The 25,659-nt window shown below is 42.1% G+C and overlaps 1 protein-coding gene across 9 annotated transcripts in view; it reads left to right on the plus strand.

Annotated features, from left to right (window-relative positions):
* The window catches only part of Srrm1 (serine and arginine repetitive matrix 1), a 29,920-nt gene extending 7,174 nt beyond the window's left edge, over nucleotides 1-22,746 (plus strand). For 2 of the 9 annotated variants that reach the window (XM_048350521.1, XM_048350530.1), the window contains 15 exons: nucleotides 1-68; nucleotides 1,399-1,514; nucleotides 2,943-3,146; nucleotides 4,367-4,561; nucleotides 5,096-5,215; nucleotides 7,594-7,868; nucleotides 10,338-10,418; nucleotides 11,389-11,475; nucleotides 12,090-12,234; nucleotides 12,879-12,920; nucleotides 15,284-15,394; nucleotides 16,570-17,034; nucleotides 17,746-17,941; nucleotides 20,713-20,922; nucleotides 21,533-22,746. The exon at nucleotides 1-68 is cut by the window's left edge and continues 103 nt beyond it. In XM_048350521.1, the coding sequence (XP_048206478.1) occupies nucleotides 1-68; nucleotides 1,399-1,514; nucleotides 2,943-3,146; nucleotides 4,367-4,561; nucleotides 5,096-5,215; nucleotides 7,594-7,868; nucleotides 10,338-10,418; nucleotides 11,389-11,475; nucleotides 12,090-12,234; nucleotides 12,879-12,920; nucleotides 15,284-15,394; nucleotides 16,570-17,034; nucleotides 17,746-17,941; nucleotides 20,713-20,922; nucleotides 21,533-21,637 (2,420 nt within the window). In that variant the 3' untranslated portion in view covers nucleotides 21,638-22,746. The remainder of the gene's footprint in view (nucleotides 69-1,398; nucleotides 1,515-2,942; nucleotides 3,147-4,366; nucleotides 4,562-5,095; nucleotides 5,216-7,593; nucleotides 7,869-10,337; nucleotides 10,419-11,388; nucleotides 11,476-12,089; nucleotides 12,235-12,878; nucleotides 12,921-15,283; nucleotides 15,395-16,569; nucleotides 17,035-17,745; nucleotides 17,942-20,712; nucleotides 20,923-21,532) is intronic. The other 7 variants (XM_048350522.1, XM_048350523.1, XM_048350524.1 and 4 more) reach the window with 7 other exon arrangements.
* Nucleotides 22,747-25,659: the final 2,913 nt, after the last annotated feature.

Here is a 25,659-nt window from a genome sequence, read left to right on the forward strand (position 1 = left end):
AAGAAAACATCGCTGGAATCCCTTCTGCTTTCCTAGAACTGAAGAAAGAAGAAATAAAACAGAGACAAGTAAATGATCTCTCTCTCCCCCTCACCCCCCCCTCTCTCTTTCTCTGTCGGTTATGGGGCTTGAACTCAGGGCGTGGGCACTGTCCTTTAGCTTTTTTATTTTGGTCAAGGCTGGTGCTCTACCACTTGAGCCACAGCACCACTTCTGGCTTTTTTGTGTGCATGTGATACCGAGGAATTGAACCTGAGGCTTTGTACATACTAGGCAAGCACTCTACCACTAGGCCATATTCCTGGCCCAAACATTACATTTAAAATGTCCTTTTCTCAGTGTCCAGCAATTTGAGAGTTGTGTCTTTAATTTTTTTTTTTTTTTTGGCCAGTCCTGGGGCTTGAACTCAGGGCCTAGGCTCTGTCTCTGAGCCTCTCTGTGCTCAAGGCTAGCGCTCTACCACTTGAGCTACAGAGCCACTTCCAGCTTTTTCTGTTTATGTGGTGCTGAGGAATCGAACCCAGGGCTTCATGCATGCTAGACAAGTACTCTACCGCTAGGCCACATTCCCAGCCCTGTCTTTAAATTGTTAACTACATAAAAGCAAACACAAGTGCTCTCATAGACAATATTGCAAAAGGAATAGGTGATATAAAGTGATTTTTGTAAGAAACTGGAAAACAGGTACATATCTTTTAAAAACAGATGTTAGTTTTCATCAAGTATTTCATTTTTATTGTTTTTGTTTTGTTGTTAGTTTGTGGGATATTTTGTTTTGGTGCCAGTAATAGGGATTGAACATAGTGTCTGAGTTCTGTCCCTCAGCTTTTCTGCTCTTGCCTGGCAATGAACCACTTGAGCCACCAATCCACTTTTGCCTTTGTAGTGGTTAATTGGAAAAAAAGAGTCTCACAGACTTTCCTGCCTGGTCTGACTTCAAACTGTAGTCCTTATATTTCCGTCTCCTGAGTAGCTAGTATTATAAGTATGAGCTACCAGTGCCCAACTATGATATTAATCTTAATGTGTATCCTTAATATGGATGAATAAAGAACAGTTTTGTTCAAAAACTGAAGCTAATGAACTGTGTTAAAAAAAACAACAAACTTATAGAACTGGGAATGTGGCTTAGTGGAAGAGTGCTTGCCTATCATACATGGAGCTCTGGGTTCAATTCCTCAGCACCACATAAATAGAAAAGACCAGAGGTGGCACTGTGGCTCAAGATGCAGAGTGCTGGCCTTGAGCAAAAAAAAGCCAGGGGCAGTGCTCAGGCCCTGAATCCAAACTAAACCCTAGGACTGGCAAAACAAAAACAAACATTTAGATGTGTAATCTTTAAAATAGTGTGTTTTTCTCAAACTTAGCTGCATATACTTTGGAAACTTAACTTTGCAGATTGAACAGGAAAAATTGGCATCGATGAAAAAGCAAGATGAAGACAAAGATAAGAGGGATAAAGAAGAAAAGGAGAGCAGCAGAGAGAAAAGGGAGAGGTCTCGAAGCCCAAGAAGGTAATACAGTGGGTGCATACCTAACGTTTAATAGGTGCTTTAGGTCTTGAGGAATTTTCTGGTAGATCTAGTGGTGATTGAGGGGATTTTTTCCATTGTACAGTTTTCATGGTTGAGCTATACCTTGACTCTGGACTAAAGAAATCCTGTATGTTATGGAACTCAGTAGCATACACTTATAACTCCAGCTATCTGGGAAATTGAAGGAGAATGCATTCAAGGCCAGCTTGTACAACATAGCAAGACTGCATCTCAAAAAATTTAAAAAAAATGTTTCATGTTTTGTTTGAGACTGATCATTTGATTAAAATGGTCATCTAAAATCTGGATAACTTATTCAGCTCCTAAATTTGAAAATGAAAGTCTAGACTTATTCCATATTGTTCTAGTTTAAATATAACATTTATTTTTTTACTGTATTCTGACTCATTCTTTCCATTTCTTTTTTATTAGAAATCTGTATTCAGTAGCCACTCATATAACTTAACCTTATTCATATAACTTAACCTTATTCCCTGTTCTGCTTTTCTTAGATGGTTGTACTGAACCCAAACTTCAGATCATTTATTTGTTTTCTTCCTTCCAATGAGACTAATGTTAGGTTCACATTTTTAAATCCACGACTCAGCTTCTACTGTACTCGTGGTTAAAGGTGAGAAATCCATTAGGTTTTTCATTTTTAGGGTTTTTCTTTGATAAATCGGCTGGAATAAGTAAAGGGAGGAGGTATTATTTTCTTTGCTCTTTTAGTTTCTTATAGTTTGTATATTTGATACTAAACCTTACTTATGGAAGCAGTCCTTGAAAACTTAAGCATGAGCCACCATGACAACAGTGTAACTGTTGATCTAAGTCTGCTGTTTGCCTTCACTGTGAATAAGAAAACAGTTCAAGTTAGGCACACTGTGATTACAAAGGAAGCAGGAGGGCTTTTCCTCTTTCAAAACTATCCAATGCAATTCTGGCATTTCTCTTGTGATGAGCATTGTGCATTACCATTTTTCTGACATTCTTGGTCTCTGCCTAAATAACTGATGTGAGCTTATCTAAACACGGTGTTTTGTTAGGGTTGACTTAAGGAATACCACTGTTTACTTCTAAAACATCGTCTTTTTTCTCTGAGAAGTTAGTTGGTCTTTGAATGAAGTTGGTGTGGGAATGATTAAGAACCTAAGGTTAGAATCCCAAGCCAGTATTTTCTCCTCCCTTTTAATTTTAAGACACATTTGAACAAGTTACCTGTCATTGGTTGGTCCTTTTAGTTTTCTCTTGGCCCTCTCCATATCAAGAAGATATTTTGTTTACATGTGGAATTTCTCAGATACAACAGTGGACAACTTAAAAGATCATGATGAATCTTTGCTGCTTCTTTTGGCCTTCTCCTTTGGTCCATATTGAAACACCTAAAAAAAATTGTTTTCATCCTAGACGCAAATCCAGATCTCCTTCCCCCAGAAGACGATCTTCCCCTGTCAGGAGAGAGAGAAAGCGCAGTCATTCTCGATCTCCCCGTCACAGAACCAAGAGCCGGAGTCCTTCCCCTGCTCCAGAAAAGAAGGAGAAAAGTCCAGAGCTTCCAGAACCTTCTTTGAAAATAAAAGAACCTTCGGTACAAGAGGCCACATCTACTAGGCAAGCACATAAAAATTTCTAAATCAGGGGCTGGGGATGTGGCCTAGTGGCAAGCGTGCTCGCCTCGTATACATGAAGCCCTGGGTTCAATTCCCCAGCATCCCATATATAGAAAATGGCCAGAAGTGGCGCTGTGGCTCAAGTGGCAGAGTGCTTAGCCATGAGTTCAAGGCCCAGGACTGGCAAAAAAAAAAAAATTTCTAAATCAGAATTTTTAGACTTGACTGTTACCTGCACTGGCCAGTGGGACGTTCTAGGTTCAGCCCCCATTACTACAAATACCTAATTGTTACAAATTACTTTTTATCTTGTTGAAATTATATAGGAGAGTATAATAAAAGCGCCCCAGGGCTGGGGATATGGCCTAGTGGCAAGAGTGCTTGCCTTGTATACATGAGGCCCTGGGTTCAATTCCCCAGCACCACATATACAGAAAATGGCCAGAAGTGGCGCTGTGGCTCAAGTGGCAGAGTGCTAGCCTTGAGCAAAGAGAAGCCAGGGACAGTGCTCAGGCCCTGAGTCCAAGGCCCAGGACTGGCCCCCCCCCAAAAAAAAAAAAAAAAAAAAGAAGAAAAGAAAAGTGCCCCAGCCCCAAAGGTGACTTTTGTCAGATTGTTTCAAAATAGTTTGATTTATTTTGCACATACTTTGCTCATCTGTGTGGGGTTTTTGGTTGTTTTTTTTTTTTTTTTTTGATGTGCTAGGGATCAAACCCAGGACCTCAGCCTTATTCTAGGCAAGTACTGTACCACTGAACTATATCACCAGCCAACTTTGCGTTTTTCAAAACGTGTATGTGGAGGCTGGGAATGTGGCTTCGTAGTAGAGTGCTTGCCTATCGTGTGAAGCCCTGGGTTTGATTCCTTGGTATTACATAAACAGAAAAGGCCAGAAGTGGCTGTAGGGCTCGAGTGGGGTAGAGTGCTAGCCTTGAGCAAAAGAAGCTCAGGGGGGCTGGGAATATGGTCTAGTGGCAAGAGTGCTTGCCTCGTATACATGAAGCCCTGGGTTTGATTCCCCAGCACCACATATATAGAAAACGGCCAGAAGTGGCGCTGTGGCTCAAGTGGTAGAGTTGAGCAAAAAGAAACCAGGGACAGTGCTCAGGCCCTGAGTCCAAGGCCCAGAACTGGCAAAAAAAGAAGAAGCTCAGGGATGGTGCCCAGGCCCTGAGTTCAAGCCCTAGGAAGAAAAATAACTTTTTTTTTTTTTTTGGACAGTGACATCCTAAAAGCTCCCAAGCCTGAACCTGTACCAGAACCTAAAGAACCTTCTCCAGAAAAAAATTCCAAAAAAGAAAAGGAAAAGGAAAAGACCCGACAAAGATCTCGGTCACGTTCCAAATCAAGATCCCGTACACGTTCTCGCTCACCTTCTCATACTCGACCAAGACGGCGCCATAGATCCCGATCAAGGTGGGTCATGGCCTTAAGATCATTATAGGTTTGGGCTGTATTGCTGTCTTCCGTAATTACATAATTTCAAATTTGTGGGAAATCTTTAATAGAAATGTTATTCTTGGGATTTACATAGAGAACTTGAGAACACTTCTGTGCACCATATAAAATCTCTACATAAACTGGTTACTGGTGGATCACACCCTGTAATCCGCGCTACTCAGGAGGCTGAGATCTTAATATCACCTATTGAAGCCAGCCAGGGGCAGCAGTCTATATATATACTCTTACTTTCATTTAACTCCCAAAAGCAAGAAGTGGAGCTGTGGCTCAAGTGGTAGAGCACTAACCTTGGCACTAAAAAAGCTCAGAGACAGTGCTAGGCTCTGAGTTCAAGCTCCATGACAGGCACTAAGAAATTTTCTTACATAGAAATCTTACATATTGAAAGATTTGACTCTTGACATTTTCCAAATATAGCCACTGAAAAAAAAATCTCTGTCAAGAATTCTTTGCCCCTTACTTACTCAGGGCCCAATTTTGTTTTGGCAGATCATACTCACCTAGAAGGCGACCCAGCCCTAGGAGACGGCCTTCCCCTCGAAGAAGAACCCCACCAAGACGAATGCCGCCTCCGCCAAGGCACAGGAGGAGTAGGTCTCCAGGGAGACGGTGAGACCTGTTGGTTTGTTTTAAATTTATTTAAAAGTGTCAGGTGTTTGGTACAACTTTAGAATAATCTTTATTTGGGGATAATTTTAGGATAATCTAATCTTTAGTGTATCAAAATATTTTATGAATTACTATAGAAAATACCTTCTGGTTAAGTGAGATAAGAGTTTCATTTCATGGACTTTTCTGCCTGGTTTGGCATCAAACTGATCCTCAGATCTCACCCTATTGAGTAGCTAGGATTGTAGGCATGACTCACCAGTTAATGGCCTGTTTGGCTTTCAACTTACCACTGGCTTCTGAAAAGTAGCGGGCTACACGATGGGTATGGTGCTTTTACCAGCTTTTAAATAATCCATTTGCTGTTACAATGTTTTTTGTTTGTTTTTGCCAGTCCTGGGCCTTGTACTCAGGGCCTGGGCACTGTTTCTGAGCTTCTTTTGCTCAAATCTAGCACTCTACCACTTCAGTCACAGCTCCACTTCTGGATTTTTCTGTGTATGTGGTACTGAGGGATGGAACCCACAGCTTCATGTATGCTAGGCAAGTACTCTTACCACTAAGCCTCATTCCCATCCCTGTGTTACAATGATTTTTTTTTCTTTTCTTTTTTGTTTTTTCAACTTTTTTTTAAATTTTTTGTTTTTCTGACAATAAATAAGAAAAAAATTTAAAAATATTTTTGTTGCCAGTCCTGGGGCGTGGACTCAGGGCCTGAGTACTGTCCCTGGCTTCTTTTTGTTCAAGGCTATCACTTTACCTCTTGAGCCATAGCACCACTTCCGGCTTTTTTCTACATATGTGGTGCTGAGGAATCAGACCCAGGGCTTCATGTTTACAAGGCAAACACTTTACCACTGGGCCATATTCCCATCCCAATGATTTTTTTCATAGTGGAAGTCATAGCAGTTTCTAAGGAAAGGAATATACTTTCAGTAGACTGGGTTGTCTGTAAGGAGAGTTTTTTAACTTTTGTTTTAACGTAGCCTTGTTTCATAAGTAGTGAAAGTTTATTATATATAATTAAACATAAATGACATTGTTGAAAGTTCCTCATGATCCTGTTTCCTAGATATAACTGTTACTTGTATGCTGTATGTTTTGTCTGTATGCCAGTACTAGGGCTTGAACTCAGCACCAGGAGCTTATTTGTTTTAGCTTACAGCTGGCGCCCTACCACATGGGTATCACATCTCAACTTCTGGCTTTTTGTCAGTTAATTGGAGATACTTTTTCAGGATTTCAGCCTTCTGAGTAGCTAGGATTAATTATAGGCCTAAGCCACTGCTGCCTGGTTTATATGCTTTTTTTTTTTTTTTAAAGACAAGCAAAAAATCTAACACTACCCATAGCAGTTCTTTTTAAATATTGCTAAAAATACTTAAGTTGAGCATAAGGTAAAATTAGAATTTTGGATATATAGCTATTATAGCATAAAGATTTTTTTTTTAATTTTATTTATTTATTTTTTTTTTGCCAGTCCTGGGCCTTGGACTCAGGGCTTGAGCACTGCCCCTGGCTTCTTTTTGCTTAAGCTTAGCACTCTGCCATTTGAGCTACAGCACCACTTCTGGCCATTTTCTATATATGTGGTGCTGGGGTATTGAACCCAGGACTTCTTGTATACACCCTTATGCTTATGAACTCTATAAATATTAACAATAAGGGGTTGTGAATGTGGCCTAGTGGTAAAGTGCTTGCCTCGTATACAGTTCCTCAGCACCACATATATAGAAAAAAGCCAGAAGTAGTGCTGTGGCTCAAGAGGTAGAGTGCTAGCATTGAGCGAAAAAAGCCAGGGACAGTGCTCAGGCCCTGAGTCCAAGCCCCAGGACTGGCAAAAACACAAAACAAAGCCAAAATATTAACAAAATAATTAGTTCCAGGTTGGGTGATATGTACATTTCTTTCCTTTTGCTTAGTGTAATCTGTTCCTTCTTTTCTCTCATTAGAACACTAGTCTTGAATGAAAAACCTCAAGAACGGTGCCCAGGCCCCTGAGTTCAAGCCCTACAACCAACCAAAAAAAAAAAAAAAAAGTTTCACAGTTTACTGAATGAAAAGTATTTTGCTTTCCAAATTTTATATACAAACCCTATAAAATGCTGGTATTGTTCCTAAGGAAGAGGAAGTGATTACTGGATTATAGCACTCAATCTGATAAGTGACACAACTCAAAAAGAAGCATTTATCAGAATAAGTTATTTAGTCTCAGTAGTAGATATTTGCTGTCCTAGGTTAGGTTTTTTTTTTTCTTTCTTCCTCTGCCTCTTTCTGACTCATTTATGGATTTAGCATCATAAACTCAAAAGGGGTAAAGCAACTGTAAACTATATATGCTTTAAGGTATTTCTTAGTGAGTATATTTTATTCTACAGAAGGAGGCGTTCATCAGCATCCTTGTCTGGGAGTAGCTCATCGTCTTCATCATCTCGTTCACGATCACCACCAAAGAAGCCTCCCAAGAGAACATCCAGCCCTCCTCGAAAAACTCGCAGGTTATCTCCTTCTGCAAGTCCTCCAAGGCGAAGGCACAGGCCATCACCCCCAGCATCTCCACCGCCAAAAACGCGTCATTCCCCGACACCTCAGCAGTCAAACCGTACAAGAAAAAGTCGTGTTTCTGTGTCTCCAGGGAGAACTTCAGGTAAAGGTAAAAGTTCTCTCTTTTCACTACAGTGCATGTAATCTTTTGGTCCCTTCAAAGATATATGGGAGCCAGGTACCAGTGGCTTATGCTATTCAGGAGGCTGAGATCTGAGGATCTCAGTTCAAAGCCCCAGCCCAAATTAACCACCAGAAAACCGGAAATGGCACTGTGGCTCAAGTGATAGAGCACGTAGCCTTGAGCTGAAGAGCTCAGGGACAGCACCAAGGCCCAGAGTTCAAGCCTCACAACAGACCAAAAAAAATGTGAATCTATATAGGTTTACCTTTCCTTTTGGATTTCTTTTTTTTTTTTTTTTTTTTTTTTGCCAGTCCTGGGGCTTGGACTCAGGACCTGAGCACTGTGTCCCTGGCTTCTTCTTGCTCAAGGCTAGCACTCTGCCGCTTGAGCCACAGTGCCACTTCTGGCCATTTTCTGTATATGTGGTGCTGGGGAATTGAACCCAGGGCCTCATGTATACAAGGCAAGCACTCTTGCCACTAGGCCATATCCCCAGCCCCCCTTTTGGATTTCTTGAAAAGGAATGTACAGGTAAAAGCTGCTTTTAGTGGTACCCAGTGGCATTGGCCAGATAGAGAAATAAATCCTCATGATAATGTAATGTGTTATTCTGAAACCAACTGGTCACTTTCTCTGAAGATTATTTAATTGATGTTAATATGTTCTGTTTCTTTTTGGCCACACATTATTGTCCTAAAGGAAGGACATAGTGTACTCTTCAAATCTGGTTTATTTACTTATTTATTACATTAGGCTTTAGGGCAAGTTCTCCTGACTTAGGTCCTTTATTCTGCACATTGATTTCTGAGATATTTATGATCTGTAGTCTTGCTGTGCAAGTAGAATGCTGTGTTTGTGGAGACTGCATGTAGTCAATTGGGTATTGTTCTCATAGTGCTAAGTCCACTTGAAGGAAAAGTAGAATCCTGAAGGCTCCATTTACATAGTGTCTTGGTGCTTAGAAGTAGAGTGATACAGCCTTGAAGGTGAGTCATAGGAGATGGAGAACTGAAAAAGCTGCTATAACAATCTGTAACCATATACTGAAATCCCATTGAAAAATCTCAGGTTAGAAACAACTATGGAAATGAGAAAACTTGTCCTTGTATATATATTTTTTTTTTACCAGTCCTGGCCCTTGAACTCAGGGCCTGAGCACTGTCCCTGGCTTCTTTTTGCTCAAGGCTAGCACTCTGCCACTTGAGCCACAGCGCCACTTCTGGCCGTTTTCTGTATATGTGGTGCTGGGGAATTGAACCCAGGGCCTCGTGTATACGAGGCAAGCTCTCTTGCCATTGGGCCATATCCCCAGCCCGTCCTTGTATATTTTAATGAGCTCCATGATACCACAATTTCTAATTGGCCACACTCACCATCTAGAAAGGAAAATTTTACTGTGTTGTGTATGTGTGTGGTGCCGTGTGGCCATATGCATGTGTACATGCACATATACCAATACCAGGGATTGAACTCAGACCCCAGGTGTTTGAGCTTTTTCACTCAAAGCTAGCACTCTACCACTTGAGTCAGGCCCTGGTTAAACTCCCAGGTGCAGCACCAAAAAGAAAACGTCATTTTTAAAAATCCCCCCATATCACAAACAATAGCTTTCTACCTAATGCAGTAAAGAGAGCATGAAGTAACTAATGGTCTTTTCCCACCTGAATGGAGTACTATGGCAATGATCTTTTGTGAATTTGCTGCACTACACGAATTGTTACATCACATCCTCTCCATACTTTGGCCCATTTTACAAGAGAAACCTGAGGTGCCCATTTAAACCTGCATCGCGAGTAAAACTTCATCACAGCAATTTAGAATAAGAATTCACAACGCGAGTAAAACTTTATCACAGCAATTTAGAATAAGAATTCACAATTATGCTCGTGTGTGTGTATGTGTACGCTGCCCAGTGTGACTGTGGGATTTAGATAAGCCCAGTCTCAGAACCAACAAGGAACTCAACTAATCTCTTCCACTATGACTTACTTCTCTGCTTATGCACATCTTCATGGTGTATTTGTCTACTAAAATCATAAGCCAAAATATAAAAGGTGTTTTATTACACTCTTAAAAAAGTAATAAGCTGGATATGGTGTCTCACACCTATAATCCTAGCTACTTTGGAGGCAGAGATCTGAGGATCAAGATTCAAAGCTAGTCTGGGCAGGAATGTCTGAGAGACTTAACCACTAAAAAGGAGGAGGCGGAGGAATGACTCAAGTGGTAGGATGCTAGCTAGCTTTGAGTGAAAAAGCCCAGACAACACCTGGGGTCTGAGTTCAGTCCCTAGTATTGGTATATGTGCATGCACACATGCATATGGCCACATGGCACCACACACACACACAGTAAAGTACAAGTGTACCTGGTCAACACCTGTATTTGTACTGACAAAGGAAATGTATTGTGTGGTCCTTTTTATTGTATCTAAACAACTTTTCTACTTTTCAGTGACAAAACATAAAGGTACTGAAAAAAGAGAGTCGCCTTCACCAGCACCAAAGCCTAGAAAAGTAGAGTTGTCTGAATCAGGTAAGTTTTTAATGGGAAGAAATATGTGCTATGGGGGCTGGGAATATGGCCTAGTGGCAAGAGTGCTTGACTCATATACATGAGGCCCTGGGTTCGATTCCCCAGCACCACATGTACAGAAAAAGGCCAGAAGTGGCGCTGTGGCTCAAGTGAAAGAGCGCTAGCCTTGAGCAAAAAGAAGCCAGGGACAGTGCTCAGGCCCTGAGTCCAAGCCCCAGGACTAGCCAAAAAAAAAAAAAAAGAAGCAGCCAGGGACAGTGCTCAGGCCCTTTCAAGGCCCAGAACTGGCAAAAAAGAAAGAAAGAAATATGTGCTATGTAGTACTAAAGAAAAGAGAATTTTCACTAGATGTTTCTTTGTGTGTGTGTGTGTGTGTGTGTGTTTTTGTGGTTACTTTGTTGTGGTGGTTTAGGTTTGTTTGTTAGGTTGGTTTTTGGTTGGTGGTACTGGGGCTTGAGCCTTCTGTACTTTTCTACTTTTTTATTCCAAAAATGGTACTCTACCACTTGAGCCACACTTCTACTTCCAGCCTTTCTCTGGTTAGTTGGAGAGAAGAGTCAGAGTCTCAATTTGTGTCTACACTGGCTTTAGTCCATGATCCTTAGATCAGCGCCTGACTTAACATTGTGCTTGTTATGAGTACATATAATAAATGCTATTACTTGACCCAAACTGATAAAGGTTTAAGAGACTATTTTTTGCCTATAATCCTATCGACTCAGGAGGCTGAAGATTTGAGGATCACAGTTCAGAAAAGTCTGTGAGACTCTTATTTCCAATTAACCACTAAAAACCTGGACCTGGAGGTGTGGCTCAAGTGGCAGAGTACTAACATTGAGCCTAGGCTTCACATCCCAGGACTGGCAACACCCCCCCCCAAAAAAAAAAAAAAAAAGACTTCTATTCACACATGTCAAATTACCTGTGTGCATAACTAAAGAAACACTTTCTAAATGCATCCATCTTTCAGAAGAAGATAAAGGTGGCAAGATGGCTGCAGCCGACTCTGTACAGCAGAGGCGCCAATACAGACGACAGAACCAGCAGTCTTCATCTGGTATGAATACCTATTAAACCTCTTCTGTCTGCATATCTAAAAAATACTGTACTTAGCCAGTTGGGATGATGCAACCTTTGTGATCCCAGCACTTAGGAGATTGAGTTAGGAAGATCTTGAATTTGACTCCAGTCTGTGCTACCTAGTATAGTAAGATCCTGTCTCAAAAGTGAGTCTAGCTTAGTGGTAGAGCATGTTCTTAGTATGTGCATGGCCTGATTCAATTCCTAACACCAGTTGGGGGAAGATAAACAGTTTAGAACATTGGAATAGTATGATTCATTAGTCCCTCCAGTCTTCTCCACCAGAGGGTTTTTTGGTGGCACTAGTTGGAATTCTGTTCCTTGTACTTGCTAGGCAGGTGCTTTGCCACTTGAACTATACTTCTAATTTTTTCAGGTTGATTGGAGATTGAGAACTTTTCTGTCTGGGCAGGCTTTGAGCCATGAGTTCTTCTGAACTCAGCCTCCAATGTACTAGTGAGCCACCAGTATCTGGAAAGGCAGGCACTTTTAACAATAGGCCTCCTGTTACTTTATTCTTTCTTTAAATTCTAGCTCTCCCTCCTTAGAAGATGAGCAACCTACCATTTATTTATTTATTTATTTATTTAGACTCTGGCTCTTCCTCCTCCTCAGAAGATGAGCGACCCAAGAGATCCCATGTGAAGAATGGTGAGGTAGGCAGGCGGCGGAGACATTCCCCTTCCCGAAGTGCTTCTCCATCTCCAAGAAAGCATCAGAAAGAGACTTCCCCTCGGTAACAATCTTCTTTAGTGGCCTTTGCTGCTGTTCTGTAGTTAGGATGAAACTTCATGACTTATTAATGATGGGCTGTGGAAGTATTTTAGAATTAACGTAACACTTCCTTATGTGTTTTGCTTTTATGTGTGTGTATTTGTTGTTTCGTGGTTGGTATTTTCTTCTCTCTCTCTTTTTGTTTTTGTTTTTGTTTTTTGCTTTTTTGGTCAGTCATGGGACTTGAACACTGGGCCTGGGCGCTGTTCCTGAGCTCTTCAGCTCAAGGTTAGCACTCTACCACTTTGAGCCACAGAGTACCACTTCTGGTTCTCTGGTGTTAATTGGAGATATGAATCTCACGGGCTTTCCTGAGTGGGCTGGCTTTGAACCATAATCTTCAAATCTCAGCCTCCTGAGTAGCCACTGGCACCCGGCTGATACTTTCTTAATATCTAGCATGAACTAAATGAGTTGTCACTATTGAGCTACTATGTCATATATATGTGTGTGATTAAAGTAAAGCAGCTAAGTCACAGTATTAACTCCAGAACCTCTTTTGAAAACTATTGAAGAAACCTCCTTTAGGGGGATTTAAAACTCCTATCAAAGTAAATAATTTAGTGAATGGAATTGTTGACATTTGTTTTTCTCTGATGCTGTCAGGATGCAGATGGGAAAGCGATGGCAATCGCCAGTGACTAAAAGGTTGGTTAGACTCTGCTTCATAATTTAGGCCTATGTATCAAAAGTTTAGTCATGTCATTTCCTGTTTGGGTGGCCATATCGCATTCTTAAAATGTATATAGTTATTGTGACTATGGAGAAACTTTAATTTTTTTTCTTCCTCTTTGTTAGCACAAATTACACAAAAGGGCTTCATTATGATATTTATATACATATAATGTACTTGGATCAGATTCACCCCTAATTGTTTTACCATGTTGGATTAATTTAGGGAGAATTATATGTCAAACTCATTTAAGAGTATTGATTAGAGTTTGCCTGTGGTAATTTACCTTAGCTTACAACAGATTTAACGATGTGTCGGAGTATCCTTGAGAGATGAGAATTGTAGCTCATAGGGTCTAGTGGGGAGACAATTTGTTGTTGACTTTTAGAGAAAATAAGAAAGAGGGTAACAAAAATACTGAAACAAATAGGTTTTGACTCTGTTCCATATTTTACAGGTTTGGACTCTTTGATAATCAGGGTTATATGGCCATAAAACTATTTATAAAGCCAAATCATATGGTTTTCTTGGGAAGATTGCAGAGCCATCCAGTCAATGATGTTTGTGATAGAACAGTACAATGTAGACTAGTTTTGATAATAAGAAACAAAAACCCAAAAGGATAAATTGATGATTTTCTCAGCTATAGTGAGTGATCTTTGCCTTCTGTGAGATTGGTAGCATGGCTAGTGTAACTAGCTGCTAGCCTAACTAAAACTGTACCACAGAATTACATTAGTGGGGGCTGGGAATATGGCCTAGTGGCTCCATATACATGAAGCGCCCTGGGTTGGATTCCCCAGCACCACATATATAGAAAACGGCCAGAAGTGGCGCTGTGGCTCAAGTGACAAGAGTGCTAGCCTTGAGCAAAAAGAAGCCAGGGACAGTGCTCAGGCCTGATTCCAAGGCCCAGGACTGAAGAAAAAAACAAATTACATCAGTGGTACACTTTGCTCTTCCGTTTCTTTCCTGTTATAGAACTGTCTGTTCTAGAAAGATTCCTTACAACAGTGAAGTAGAAAACCAGTTCCTTGCCCTGCACTAGTATGGTTTTTGTTCTCATTTTAAAGCACTATACAATTTACAGATAGAAAAAAAAATTCTTTGCAATTGTTTCAGTATCTTTTTCTCATCAGTTTTATGCCTATTCTAAGGCTTTTAGTCTCCTGGCATGTTCTTATTCTCAGGTGGCCAGTGTCTGTTGGTCAAGCATTTGATGGAACTCAGAATAGACTTAGGTGATTTGCAGGTGTATTTTTACCTCATCACCCTCAGAGTAGCTTTAGTGCTCAGACAACCTTGGACATTTGTTCTTAGGATAATGATTCTAGTGTGTGGACCAACTGAAAGAATGCTTTGAGACATACTTTGAAACTTTAATATCTCAAGGATGTTTTATATCATGACCCAAAAATGTGATCATATATTGGAGACAAATTTCACAAAACAATATTTACCTATGCCACAGCTAAATAATTTTTAAAATTTTATTATTTTTTACCAGTCCTGGGGCTTTGACTCAGGGTCTGAGCACTGTCCCCAAGCCTCTTTGTGCTCAAAACTATTGCTCTACTACTTGAGCCACAGCGCCACTTCTGGCTTTTTCTGAGTAGTTTCTTGGATATAAGAGTCTCACAGACTTCTGCCTGGGAAGGCTTTCAACGATGATCCTCAGTTCCCAGTCTCCTGAGTAGCTAGAATTACAGGTGTGAACCACTGGTGCTTGGCATTTATTTATTTATTTAGGCCAGTTCTGGGGCATGAACTGAGGGCCTGAGCACTATCCCTGGCTTCTCTTTTTTTTGCTCAAGGCTAGCATTCTACCACTTGAGCCACAGCAACACTTCTGGCTTTTTCTATATATGATGCTGAGGAATCGAACCCAGGGCTTCATGTATACGAAACAAGCATTCTACGACTAGGCCATTTTCCCAGCCCTTTTACTTCCCCCCCCCCCCCCCCAGTCCTGTGGAATGAACTCGGAGCCTGGGCCCTGTCCCTGAGCCTCTCTGGGCTCAAGGCTTAGTGCTCTACCACTTGAACCACAGTGCTACTTCTGGCTTTTTCTGTTTATGTGGTACTAAGGAATTGATCCCAGGGATTCATGCATGCTAGGCAAGCGCTCTACCACTAAGCCACATTCCCAGCCCTTTTATTTATTTCTTACTTTAAGTGTTAGCTTCTACCTAGGATCTTGACCTATAGTTTGAAAAATACTGCTCCGAAACACGTAATAATCATTATTTCCCCTTAAGTTAACAACTGGAAGTATGTCCTCTAGAGCACTTAATTATGAATAATACTGACCAGAAACAACTGTTTTTCTTTGGTATAGTAGTAGACGAAGGAGAAGTCCCTCTCCACCACCCACCAGAAGACGCCGTTCTCCTTCTCCTGCTCCTCCTCCACGTCGGCGCAGGTCTCCCACACCACCACCACGCCGAAGGTACTGTTAGATCTTGTAGTTTCTGGCTCTGGGTTTATCATAGAACTTAGAGTAGTATTTCTGCACCAATCATAAAAGACCACATATGGTATGGGTCTCCATACGTACACGAATTAGTCAGGTCAAATGTGACACGTGCCTGTAATCCCAGCACTTTGAAGGATGAGACAGAATAATCACAAATTTAAGGCCAGGAACTCTATTTCAAACAAACAAAACTGGCTTACTAAAAACCCAGTTGAGGACTGGGATGTAGCTCAATGGCAAAGTGCTTGCCTAGCAAGTGCAATGTCCTGGGTTTCATCCCCAGTACCAAAAAAGAAAAGACAAAGAAAATAAAGTCTAAAACAAAACAAAAAAAATTCTGACTAGGAATAAAACTCAATAAAAGAACCAAGAGCAAATTACAACTTGATCCTAAGGATTGTATTCAGGTCTAATTCCTAACAGATACATTGGGATTTTTGTGGGAGTTGAAGCATTCAGAGGCTGACCAGGTTGCACTTTTACTGAGAAGTGGACTTTTGAACAGAAAATAGGATAGTTACTTTGAGGGAGATAGAATAGAGGGTATGGTTTAAAGCTTGATGCAGTAAATGCTTGATTGTTAATAGAGAGTCCACATAGCAAGCAATTCAGGAAGAACATGAAAAGAGAGCTTTTTAAAGCAAAGACTTTTTTTTTTTTTTTTTTTTTTGCCATTCCTGGGCCTTGGACTCAGGGCCTGAGCACTGTCCCTGGCTTCTCTTTGCTCAAGGCTAGCACTCTACCACTTGAGCCACAGCGCCACTTCTGGCCGTTATCTATATATGTGGTACTGGCGAATCGAACCCAGGGTGAGCCCTGTGATGTGGTTGAATTGTCCAGAGAATAATACTCATAGTTGCCACTAAGCAAGGCCTCTTTGCATGAAACATTACATTGATTGACTACATAGTGTCTTTGACAATTTTATTTTCCTCTAAAAATTGCAAGTTTTTTCCATTAAACAGCATATCCTTTTTTGTTACTTCAGACAAACATAAATTTTAGTGGTTTTTATTTTAAATGCAAATAAGAATTATAGCATTTTTGCCCCAAATATATTCTCTTTGGCCAATGTTAACTATAAGATAGTTGATACCGGTGGCTTGTTCTGCTAGGCCTTCCAGCTTAATGGTATGTCTTTTTCCTAGGACACCGTCACCACCACCACGTCGGCGCTCACCTTCCCCAAGAAGATATTCTCCTCCAATACAGAGGCGATACTCTCCTTCTCCACCTCCGAAGAGAAGGACGGCCTCCCCTCCACCCCCTCCCAAACGAAGGCCATCACCATCTCCACCACCTAAACGCCGCGTCTCCCATTCTCCACCTCCCAAACAGAGAAGCCCCCCAGCCACCAAGAGACGATCACCTTCTTTATCTTCAAAGCATAGGAAAGGGCCCTCCCCAAACCGCCCTGCCCGGGAAGCCCGGTCACCACAGCCAAACAAACGGCATTCGCCCTCACCACGGCCTCGAGCTCCCCACACCTCCTCAAGTCCTCCCCCAGTTCGAAGAGGACCTTCTGCATCACCCCAAAGAAGACAGTCTCCGTCTCCAAGTACTAGGCCTATTAGGAGAGTCTCCAGAACTCCGGAACCCAAAAAGCCAAAAAAGTAAAAAATACCTTCATTTTATAGTTAGGAATACTTAAGTTGTCTAGCATGTGGATATCTTTACACTCTTGCTTTCTTGAGAAGTTACAGAAAGGAATAAGCTTTGAATGCAAATTATAGGTCCCACTCACAAACCTTTTCCAATTGAGGATAGTTCCTGATGACATTAATACCATAGGATTTTACTTGGTCCTTGGGTGGCATCAGGGGTTTTTGAGAACCATGCTTACAAAACAAGTGATTCAGAGAGCATTTCTCAGTATGCATTTAAGATTGATAAAAGAAACTGGGTGCCCATGGCTCATCATGCATGTAATCCCAGCTGCTCAGGAGGCTGAGATCTGAGGATAGCAGTTTGAAGCCAGCCTGGGCAGAAAAATCCCTGTGAGGCTTACCTCCAATTAACTATCAGAAAACTGCAAGTGGCACTGTGACTCAAGTGGTAGAGTGCTAGCCTTGAGGCTCAGAGACAGAACCCAGGCCCTGAGTCCAAGCCTTACAACCGACCAAAAATAATAATGACTCTTGATTAAATTGTGAGGAACTGGCATTACTAGTTTCATACAGGAAGTATTAGCAGAATCAACAGGGAATTGTGGGGCTTAAGCTGCCCCGTAGGAGATTTGGATGATAGAAATGAAGTTTGTGACCTGTTTGTGTATTGTGACATTTTCTAAGTGGTTTTTCTCTCCCCTCCCCCCCCCCCTCCAGGGCTGCCTCACCTAGCCCGCAGTCTATAAGAAGGGTCTCATCTTCCCGATCTGTTTCTGGATCTCCTGAGCCAGCAGCTAAAAAGCCTCCTGCACCTCCGTCCCCTGTCCAGTCTCAATCACCTTCTACAAACTGGTCACCAGCAGTACCAGTCAAAAAGGCTAAGAGCCCAACACCAAGCCCATCGCCGGCCAGGGTATGTATATTTGTTTGTCTAGTTTGGATATCCTTTATAAATTTGAATGTGGTTCCTTTGTTGTCATTGGGTTTGCTTTATTGTTGCTGTTGAATTGTTTTATGCTTACTGAAACTTGAAATCAGACCCTGGATACTGTCCCAGCCACTTGAGACATAGCTCAACTTCTGCTATTTTGCCGGTTAAAGAGAAAAGTCTCACCAACTTTTCTGCCAGGACTGGCTTAGAACTGGATTTCTTGTATTTCAACCGCCTAAATAACTAGGATTACAGTGTGAGCTACCTACATTCTGCTTATACATGATTAATTTGCATTGAAGAAAATATCAGTGTAAAAATCATAGAGTCTCAACTAATCTTCCATGTTTGTAAGTTATGAAATGCTGGAATTGGATCCATTTCTGTATTGTATAAAAGTACCTAAAGTTTGACTGAATTTTGCAAGTTATTTGTTTAGGAGTTTGAATTTTTTTAATTATAGATTTTGAATTTGGAAATGTGACTTAGTGGTAGAGTGCTTGCCTAGCATGCATGAAGCGCAGGGTTCGATTCCTCAGTACCACATTAACAGAAAATGCCAGAAGTGGCCCTGTGGCTCAAATGGTAGAGCACTAGCCTTGACCAGAAAGAAGCTCAGGGTCAGTGCTCAGGCTGAGTTCAAGCCACGGGACTGGGAAAAAAAAAAAAAACAACTACATAGATTATGCCCAGCTGGAAGTGGCCAGGAACCAGTGGCTCACACCTGTAATCTGAGCTACTCAGAAGGCAGGAAGCTGAGAGCTGAAGATCATGGTTCAGTCTAGCTTTGTCAGGAAAGCCTGTGAGGCTCTTCATTTCCAAAAGCCAGAAGTGGAGCTATAGCTCAGGTGTAAAGTGCTGGCTAGCTTTGAGCACAAAAAGCCAGGGATCAGCCCAAGCTCTGAGTTCAAGATCCAGGACTGGCACCAAAAACGAATGAATGGTTAGATTCGATTATATATATAATATATATTATATATAATATATAGCAGAGCCTATCTTTTGCATAAATTCGGTATACAAATAACCCCTGACTTGGTTCAGCTTAATTATTTTAGAGTTTACAATGGTTTCAAAGTGGTATGCATTTAGTTGGAAGCATGTCTGGGATTTGAATCAGGATCTTAGGTTACTTTTCACAAAAACTTGTATTGCTCACTTTTATTATTATAGTAAATTACATAAGATATTCAACACTTTTTTGTTTATTTAGTTTTTGTTTGTTTTTCCGGTCCTGGGGCTCAAACTCAGGGCCTGAGCACTGTCCCTGGCTTCCCTTTGCTCAAGCCAAGCAAGCACTCTGCCACTTGAGCCACAGCGCCACTTCTGGCTTTTTCTGTTTATGTGATGCTGAGAAATCCAACCCAGGGCTTCATGCATGCTAGGCAAGCACTCTATCACTAAGCCACATTCCCCGCCTCGATACTTTATTTTAAAATGGGCTTTGTGCTGGGCTCCAGTGGCTCATACCTGGCTACTCAGTAGGTTGAGATCTGAGAATTGCTGTTGAAAGCCAACCTAGGAAAGCAGATTCAAGAGACTCATAAATTGTAATTACCATGCAGAGAGTTGAAAGTGAGGCTGTGGCTCAAGTTGTGGAGTTACCAGCATTGAGCAGAAAAGACTGAGCAAGAGCTTGAAGCTCTTGAGTTCAGGCCTCAAGACCAGCAAAACAAATAAAAAGAGGGGGGGGGGGGAGGCTTTGTATTCGATGATTTTTGCCTATCTATAGGCCACTGTAAATGTTCTGAGTACCTTTCTGGTGGGCTTAAGCTAAGCCATAGTTTATGTTCATTAAGTGCATTTTCAGATTAGAAGATATTTTCATCTTTCAATAATGTCAGAGGTTAGTTGGGATGCAACCCTTTTGGAAACCAAGGAGCATCTTGGCACACTGGAGAGAAGCAGACCACCCCCGCTCTAAAGATAGACGGGGCAGGTGACAACCAGAAACATGAAGTTTGTACAGATAGGTATTTAGACTAATAACTATCCGTTAATTAAAATCAGGCTACATGTCCTGTACTGTGAGTAGTTTATAGATAACCCCACTCAGTCCTAAAGTTTAGGAGCTGGGAAACCTGGCATAGTGTGAAGTCAGTGGGGAAAGCCCTCAAGATCATTTTCTTTCTTTAGAATATTGAGGGAGATGTGTTTGAATGCTTCCTTTCTCAGAATACTTGTCATAGGGACTGTTGGCTTTCTCGATGAAGCCTCTGAAATCTAGAGATTACTCTTGAATTACAAGAATTAAAGTATTTAGACAGGGGCTGGAATATGGCCTAGTGGCAAGAGTGCTTGTCTCATATACATGAAGCCCCGGGTTCAATTCCCCAGCACCACATATATAGAAAATGGCCAGAAATGGCACTGTGGCACAAGTGGCAGAGTGCTAGCCTTGAGCAAAAAGAATCCAGGGGCAGTGCTCAGGCCCTGAGTCCAAAAATAAATAAATAAAAATAAATAAAGTATTTAGACAGTTTTTGTTTTGTTTTGTTTTTGGCCAGTCCTGGGCCTTGAACTCAGGGCCTGAGCACTGTCCCTGGCTTCTTTTTTGCTCAAGGCTAGCACTCTGCCACTTGAGCCACAGCGCCACTTCTGGCCATTTTCTGTATATGTAGTGCTGAGGAATCGAACCCAGGGCTGCATGTATACAAGTCAAGCACTCTTGCCACTAGGCCATATTCCCAGCCCCCTTTAGACAGTTTTAATCAGACTGGCTACAGTACTGTGAATTTTTTCTGGAATTGTAGAATTCAGACCAAGAAGGAGGTGGAAAGAAAAAGAAGAAAAAGAAGGACAAGAAACACAAAAAGGATAAGAAACACAAGAAGCACAAAAAGCACAAGAAGGAAAAGGCTGTGGCCCCAGTGACTGCAGCTCCTGTGGCCCCTGCAGCTGTTGTTGCTGCTGCCACCACTTCAGCACAGGAAGAGCCTGAGGCACTGCCAGAGCCCAAGAAGGTAAGCATGGGCTCCCACCCCCCACCTGGGCTCTACAAGGAGTGGGATGTGTGGTTGAATGTCATTCTACTTCTAGCTAGCAAGTTGCTGGACTCTCGGTTGTTAGCCATATGCCTCTGATCTGTTTCTCGGTGAGCTGTCAGAAACAAGGATATGCTAGTACCACAGTTTCCCAAAAGCTTACTGTAGTTTTTATTTGTTGGTTTTATTTTTTAAGAACGTTTGAGTCAGGCACCAATGGCTCATACCTGTAATCCTAGCTGCTCGGGAGGCTGAGTAAGATCTGAGGATTAGAAGTTTTAAGCCAACCCCAGCAGAAAAGTTCTTGAGACTCTTACTTCCAGAAGTGGAACTTTGGCTCAAGTGGGTAGAGTGTTAATCTTGAGCATGAAAGCTCAAAAGATAGTGCCCAGGCCCAGAGTTCAAGCCCAAGGAGACACACAGACATACACGCACACGCACACATGCCCCTTGGGGTGAAGATGTAGGGAAGTACCTTTTTATAGGAATTACAGTTGCAGCCTTCACTGTAATTGATTCTGCTCTTTACTCAACGCCTCCCACTGTGTCTCAGGACCTAACAGTATAATGGTACTTATGGGTTTTTTAGGAGACGGAGAGTGAAGCTGAAGACAACCTTGATGACTTGGAAAAGCACCTGCGAGAAAAGGCCCTGCGATCCATGCGCAAGGCTCAAGTGTCCCCGCAGTCTTAGGTGGAAATGTTTGTTACGATGTAAATTTTATTTGGTTTGTACTCAATTCAATTTCAAAATTGCTAAAATGTGTTTGAGCTTTAGACTATAACATTTGTTGTAATAATTGCTAGGTTGAAGTTCACCATGTAAAAAAGGGCATGGATTTACATTGCAAAGGTGTCCACAGTGTATTCGTGACATTCTTACATTGACAGCTGACATCATTCATTTACAGTGAAATATTTTAAGCCAAAAAAAGTAATCTCCTTTTCAAAAAAGGGGGTTTAAAGATTGTTGGCATTCTTCTTGTTCCTTTAAATGCCCCTGGCTATTCTAGAGGGTGTTTTTTGTCTCCCTCCTTTCTTTTTGATCCTTTACTTTTTCTTATCTTTAACATCCATGTAAGTTATGCTTCCAACCTTACATGGTTTGAAAGCTTGCCCAGAGATAAGACCACTGTTGAACTACCACAAAGTATAAATGAGTATTTTAATGCCACAACCTTTCCTGTTGCCTGTGGAGTCTCTGCTGAAAAGAATCAGGATTTGAGCTCTAGAATAAGACAAATGCGAGCATGTTGTTTGCCAGGACACTGTGGGTTTATATTGATGTGTAACAAATTGATTCAGAACACTGGAATTTCATTCTACTCTGTTCTGATTGATTTTTTTTCCCTCTTTTGTAAAGGCAATTAGTCCCAGGAAGGATCCTTCAGTTATATAAAATTTTGTTTCATAGAATGTCATGGCTCCATTCATATTTTTGTCTTGTTCTTCCAACTTGGTATATACAACTTTTTTCAGAGCTCTTGTACTTGGAACGTTGGAAGGGCCCAAACTTTGAAATAGTGTCTTGGTTTCACTGTTTCTTTTTTTTTTTTTTTCGTTTGTTTTTGTTTGTTTTTTTTTTAACTAAAGCTATATAAAGCTTGTGGATTAAACAGAATAAATTTCTAAATTTAAAAATGTTTGCCACTCACTTTTGTTTCAGTACTTAAGGAACACTGTCTTTCTTAGAAGTCCTAGAGGGTCTATCTATATTTTTATTTACCTTTTTGGTTCAGTGGAAGTTGAGTTGTGCAGGGAAAATAAAAGGTGATGAAACTGAGGCTTACTATCTTCATTTAATCATTTCTCTGTTGAGTACTTCAGAGAGAGCAGATATGGTGGGGGCGGGAACACATGGCAGCAATACACTGGATATTTATTTATTTTGCCAGTCCTGGGGCTTGAACTCGGGGCTTGAGCACTGTCCTTGGCTTCTTTTTGCTCAAGGCTAGCACTCTACCACTTGAGCCACAGCACCACTTCTGGCTTTTTCTGTATATGTGGTGCTGAGGAAGTAAACCCAGGGCTTCATGCATGCTAAGCAAGCACTCTACCACTAAGCCACATTCCCAGCCCCAGTCTAGCCATTTCTTAGCCCTGCTATCACGAGCCTCCATTCTCTTTCCTTGCAGAGAGCAGTATCATCCATTTTGCCACATTGAACAATGAATTTAGTCATTCTTTTAGGTAGAGAAGGTATGGCTTATGGTTCACCATTCGAGTTACAACGTGGGTTCCAGGAGACAGTGCTGGCTTCTGTCTTTGGTCTTCAGTGGAGCCTTTGAAATTTGGTTTAGTTTGTCTTTTATCATCGGTGGCCTTCCCTGCACTACTAGTCCCTTGTTTTGGGGTTGCAACCCTTGTTTGGGGTTGCAGAGTCAGCAACCCAAGTGCAGTCCAGGCTTAGGGGTAGGGTAGTTTCTTCACAAAAGCCCAGTGAGTCACTCTGCTTCCAGGCCAAGCAATGGGAGGGAAGGAGAGAAGAGGAATGGAGAATCACACGAGAAACAGATAAGGTGTCAGAAGGGCCTCAACAGAGGTACTGGAATGAAGTTCTTTACACTCATCCTCCAAGGTCCTGGACTCCCATTTGTTGAATTCCTAAAACACCTGAGATGTCAGTGGAGTTGCAGCCCTGGCTGTGGTGCCAGAGGGGCTGGGCTTTCCTAACATCTCCACCCCCACTGCTCAAGACAGGCAGTGTTCCTGAAGCTCAAGATGCTTGAGCCTTTGAACCATGCCTGCTGCCCCCCATTCCTAGAAGGCACTTCTCCAATACCTACCTAATTCCATCTCCTTTGTTCTCATGCACAGCGATTATCACTACCTACAATTCATTTCTTGGGCCCCAGGAGCTTGGGCTTATTTATAGCTGGGTGGCTAGTGGCCCCTAGCAGAGGCACAGGTATTTGATAAATGATTGAGGAAATGAATTGGTTGTCATCATCTCTGTACTTGCCAGATGCTACTAGTGTTAGGTGAAGCAAATGAGAAGACATGATTGTTGTCCCCAGGGGATGTTTGCCCACGCAGGACAGGTATGCAAGCAAATGACAGAGTGGATGAGACAGAGTCTGGCAAATCAGGATTTCTGTCCCCTTCTACTGTATGGCCCCAGGCAAGTTACTTCCCAGAGGAGTTGAGAGTGAAATTGAAATCTGCCTCTGGGTTTTAAGGGTTCTCCCCCTCCCCCACCTACTTGTGGAGTTTTAATTCAGGGCTCTTTTTGCTCAAAGCTAGCACTCTACCCCTTTGAGCCAGAGTGTGCCACTTGTGGTTTTCTGGTGGTTAGAGATAAGTCTCACATACTTTTCTGCCTGGGCTGGCTTTGAACTGTGATCCTCAGATCTCAGCCTCCTGAGTAACTAGGATTACAGGTGTGAGCCACCCATGTCCAGTGAGATAAAGTCTATGTTGCCCAGTGTGCCCTCAAAGTTGTGATCCTCCTCCTGCTTGGCTTCTGAATGCCATGATTTTAAAGTGTACTACTGTGCCCAGCTGATTTTGAAGATTTAAATGTGTTGATACAAAGTAAAAATGCCAGACAAGTTTCTGTTTTTACTTAGAATGCATTCCATCCTAGTAAGTATGGCAAATTTTAGATTATTAGGATTTGTTTTTCCAGAGCTGAGGACCGAACTGGTGCTCGCCAGGCAGGCACTCTTCCACTGAGCTACATCCCCCGCCCCAAATTTTAGATTATTAATAGGAATTTTAGCCAGGTGCTGGTGGTTCATGCCTGTAATCCTAGCTACTTAGAAGGCTGAGATCTGAGGATTATGCTTCTGGGGCTGGGGATATGGCCTAGTGGCAAGAGTGCTTGCCTCATACAAGAAGCCCTGGGTGTTCAATTCCTGGGTGTCCAATACAGAAAATGGCCAGAAGTGGCGCTGTGGCTCAAGTGGTAGAGTGCTAGCCTTGAGCAAAAAGAAGCCAGGGACAGTGCTCAGGCCCTGAGTCCAAACCCCAGGACTGGCAAAAAACAAAACAAGGATTATGCTTCAAAGCCTGCCCTGACAGGAAAGTTTGCGAGACTCTTTATTTCCAATAAACTACTCTTAAAAAGACAGGAGTGGTGCTGTGGCTCTAGTGGTAGAGCCCTACCCTTGAGCAAAAGAAGCTCAGGGATTTTTTTTTTTTTTTTGCCAGTACTGGAGTTTGAACACCAAGCCTTGGACTCTTCCTTAACTTGCTTACTTCGTAGGCACCCACTTAAACCACACTCCAGTAGTCTTGAAAGAACAGTTAATTATCAGAAAGGTGGGTGCTGGTGGCTCCACCTGTGACCTTAGCTACTCAGGAGGCTGAGATCTGAGGATTGTGGTTCAAAGACAGCCCAGGCAGGAAAGTCCATGAGAATCCAATTAACCATCAGAAAACTGGAAGTGGCTCTCAGTGGTAGAGCATTAGCCTTCAGTGAAAAGGGTTAAGGACAGTGTTTCTGCCCTGAGTTCAAGCCCCATGACCAACCAAAAGGAAAAAAAGGGGGGATCTGGGTCACTGAGGGAGGGCTCCTGAACCAACCCCAATTCCTCCCAACTTCCTGTCAGCAGTCTTCTCAGACCCGAACACTAGGTGGCGCCAGGGCCTGAGTGACCATTCTCTATCCCATCTTCCTGCAGTGGGAGGCCTGCTTTGGTGCCCAGATGTTCTCCATGGGAACCACAGCTGGAGTTCCTCAGCAGGGACTCCCCCAGCTCTCTCCACCTCTCA

This window comes from Perognathus longimembris, chromosome 7 (assembly GCF_023159225.1).
Source record: "Perognathus longimembris pacificus isolate PPM17 chromosome 7, ASM2315922v1, whole genome shotgun sequence".
NCBI classification, from domain to species: Eukaryota; Metazoa; Chordata; class Mammalia; order Rodentia; family Heteromyidae; genus Perognathus; species Perognathus longimembris.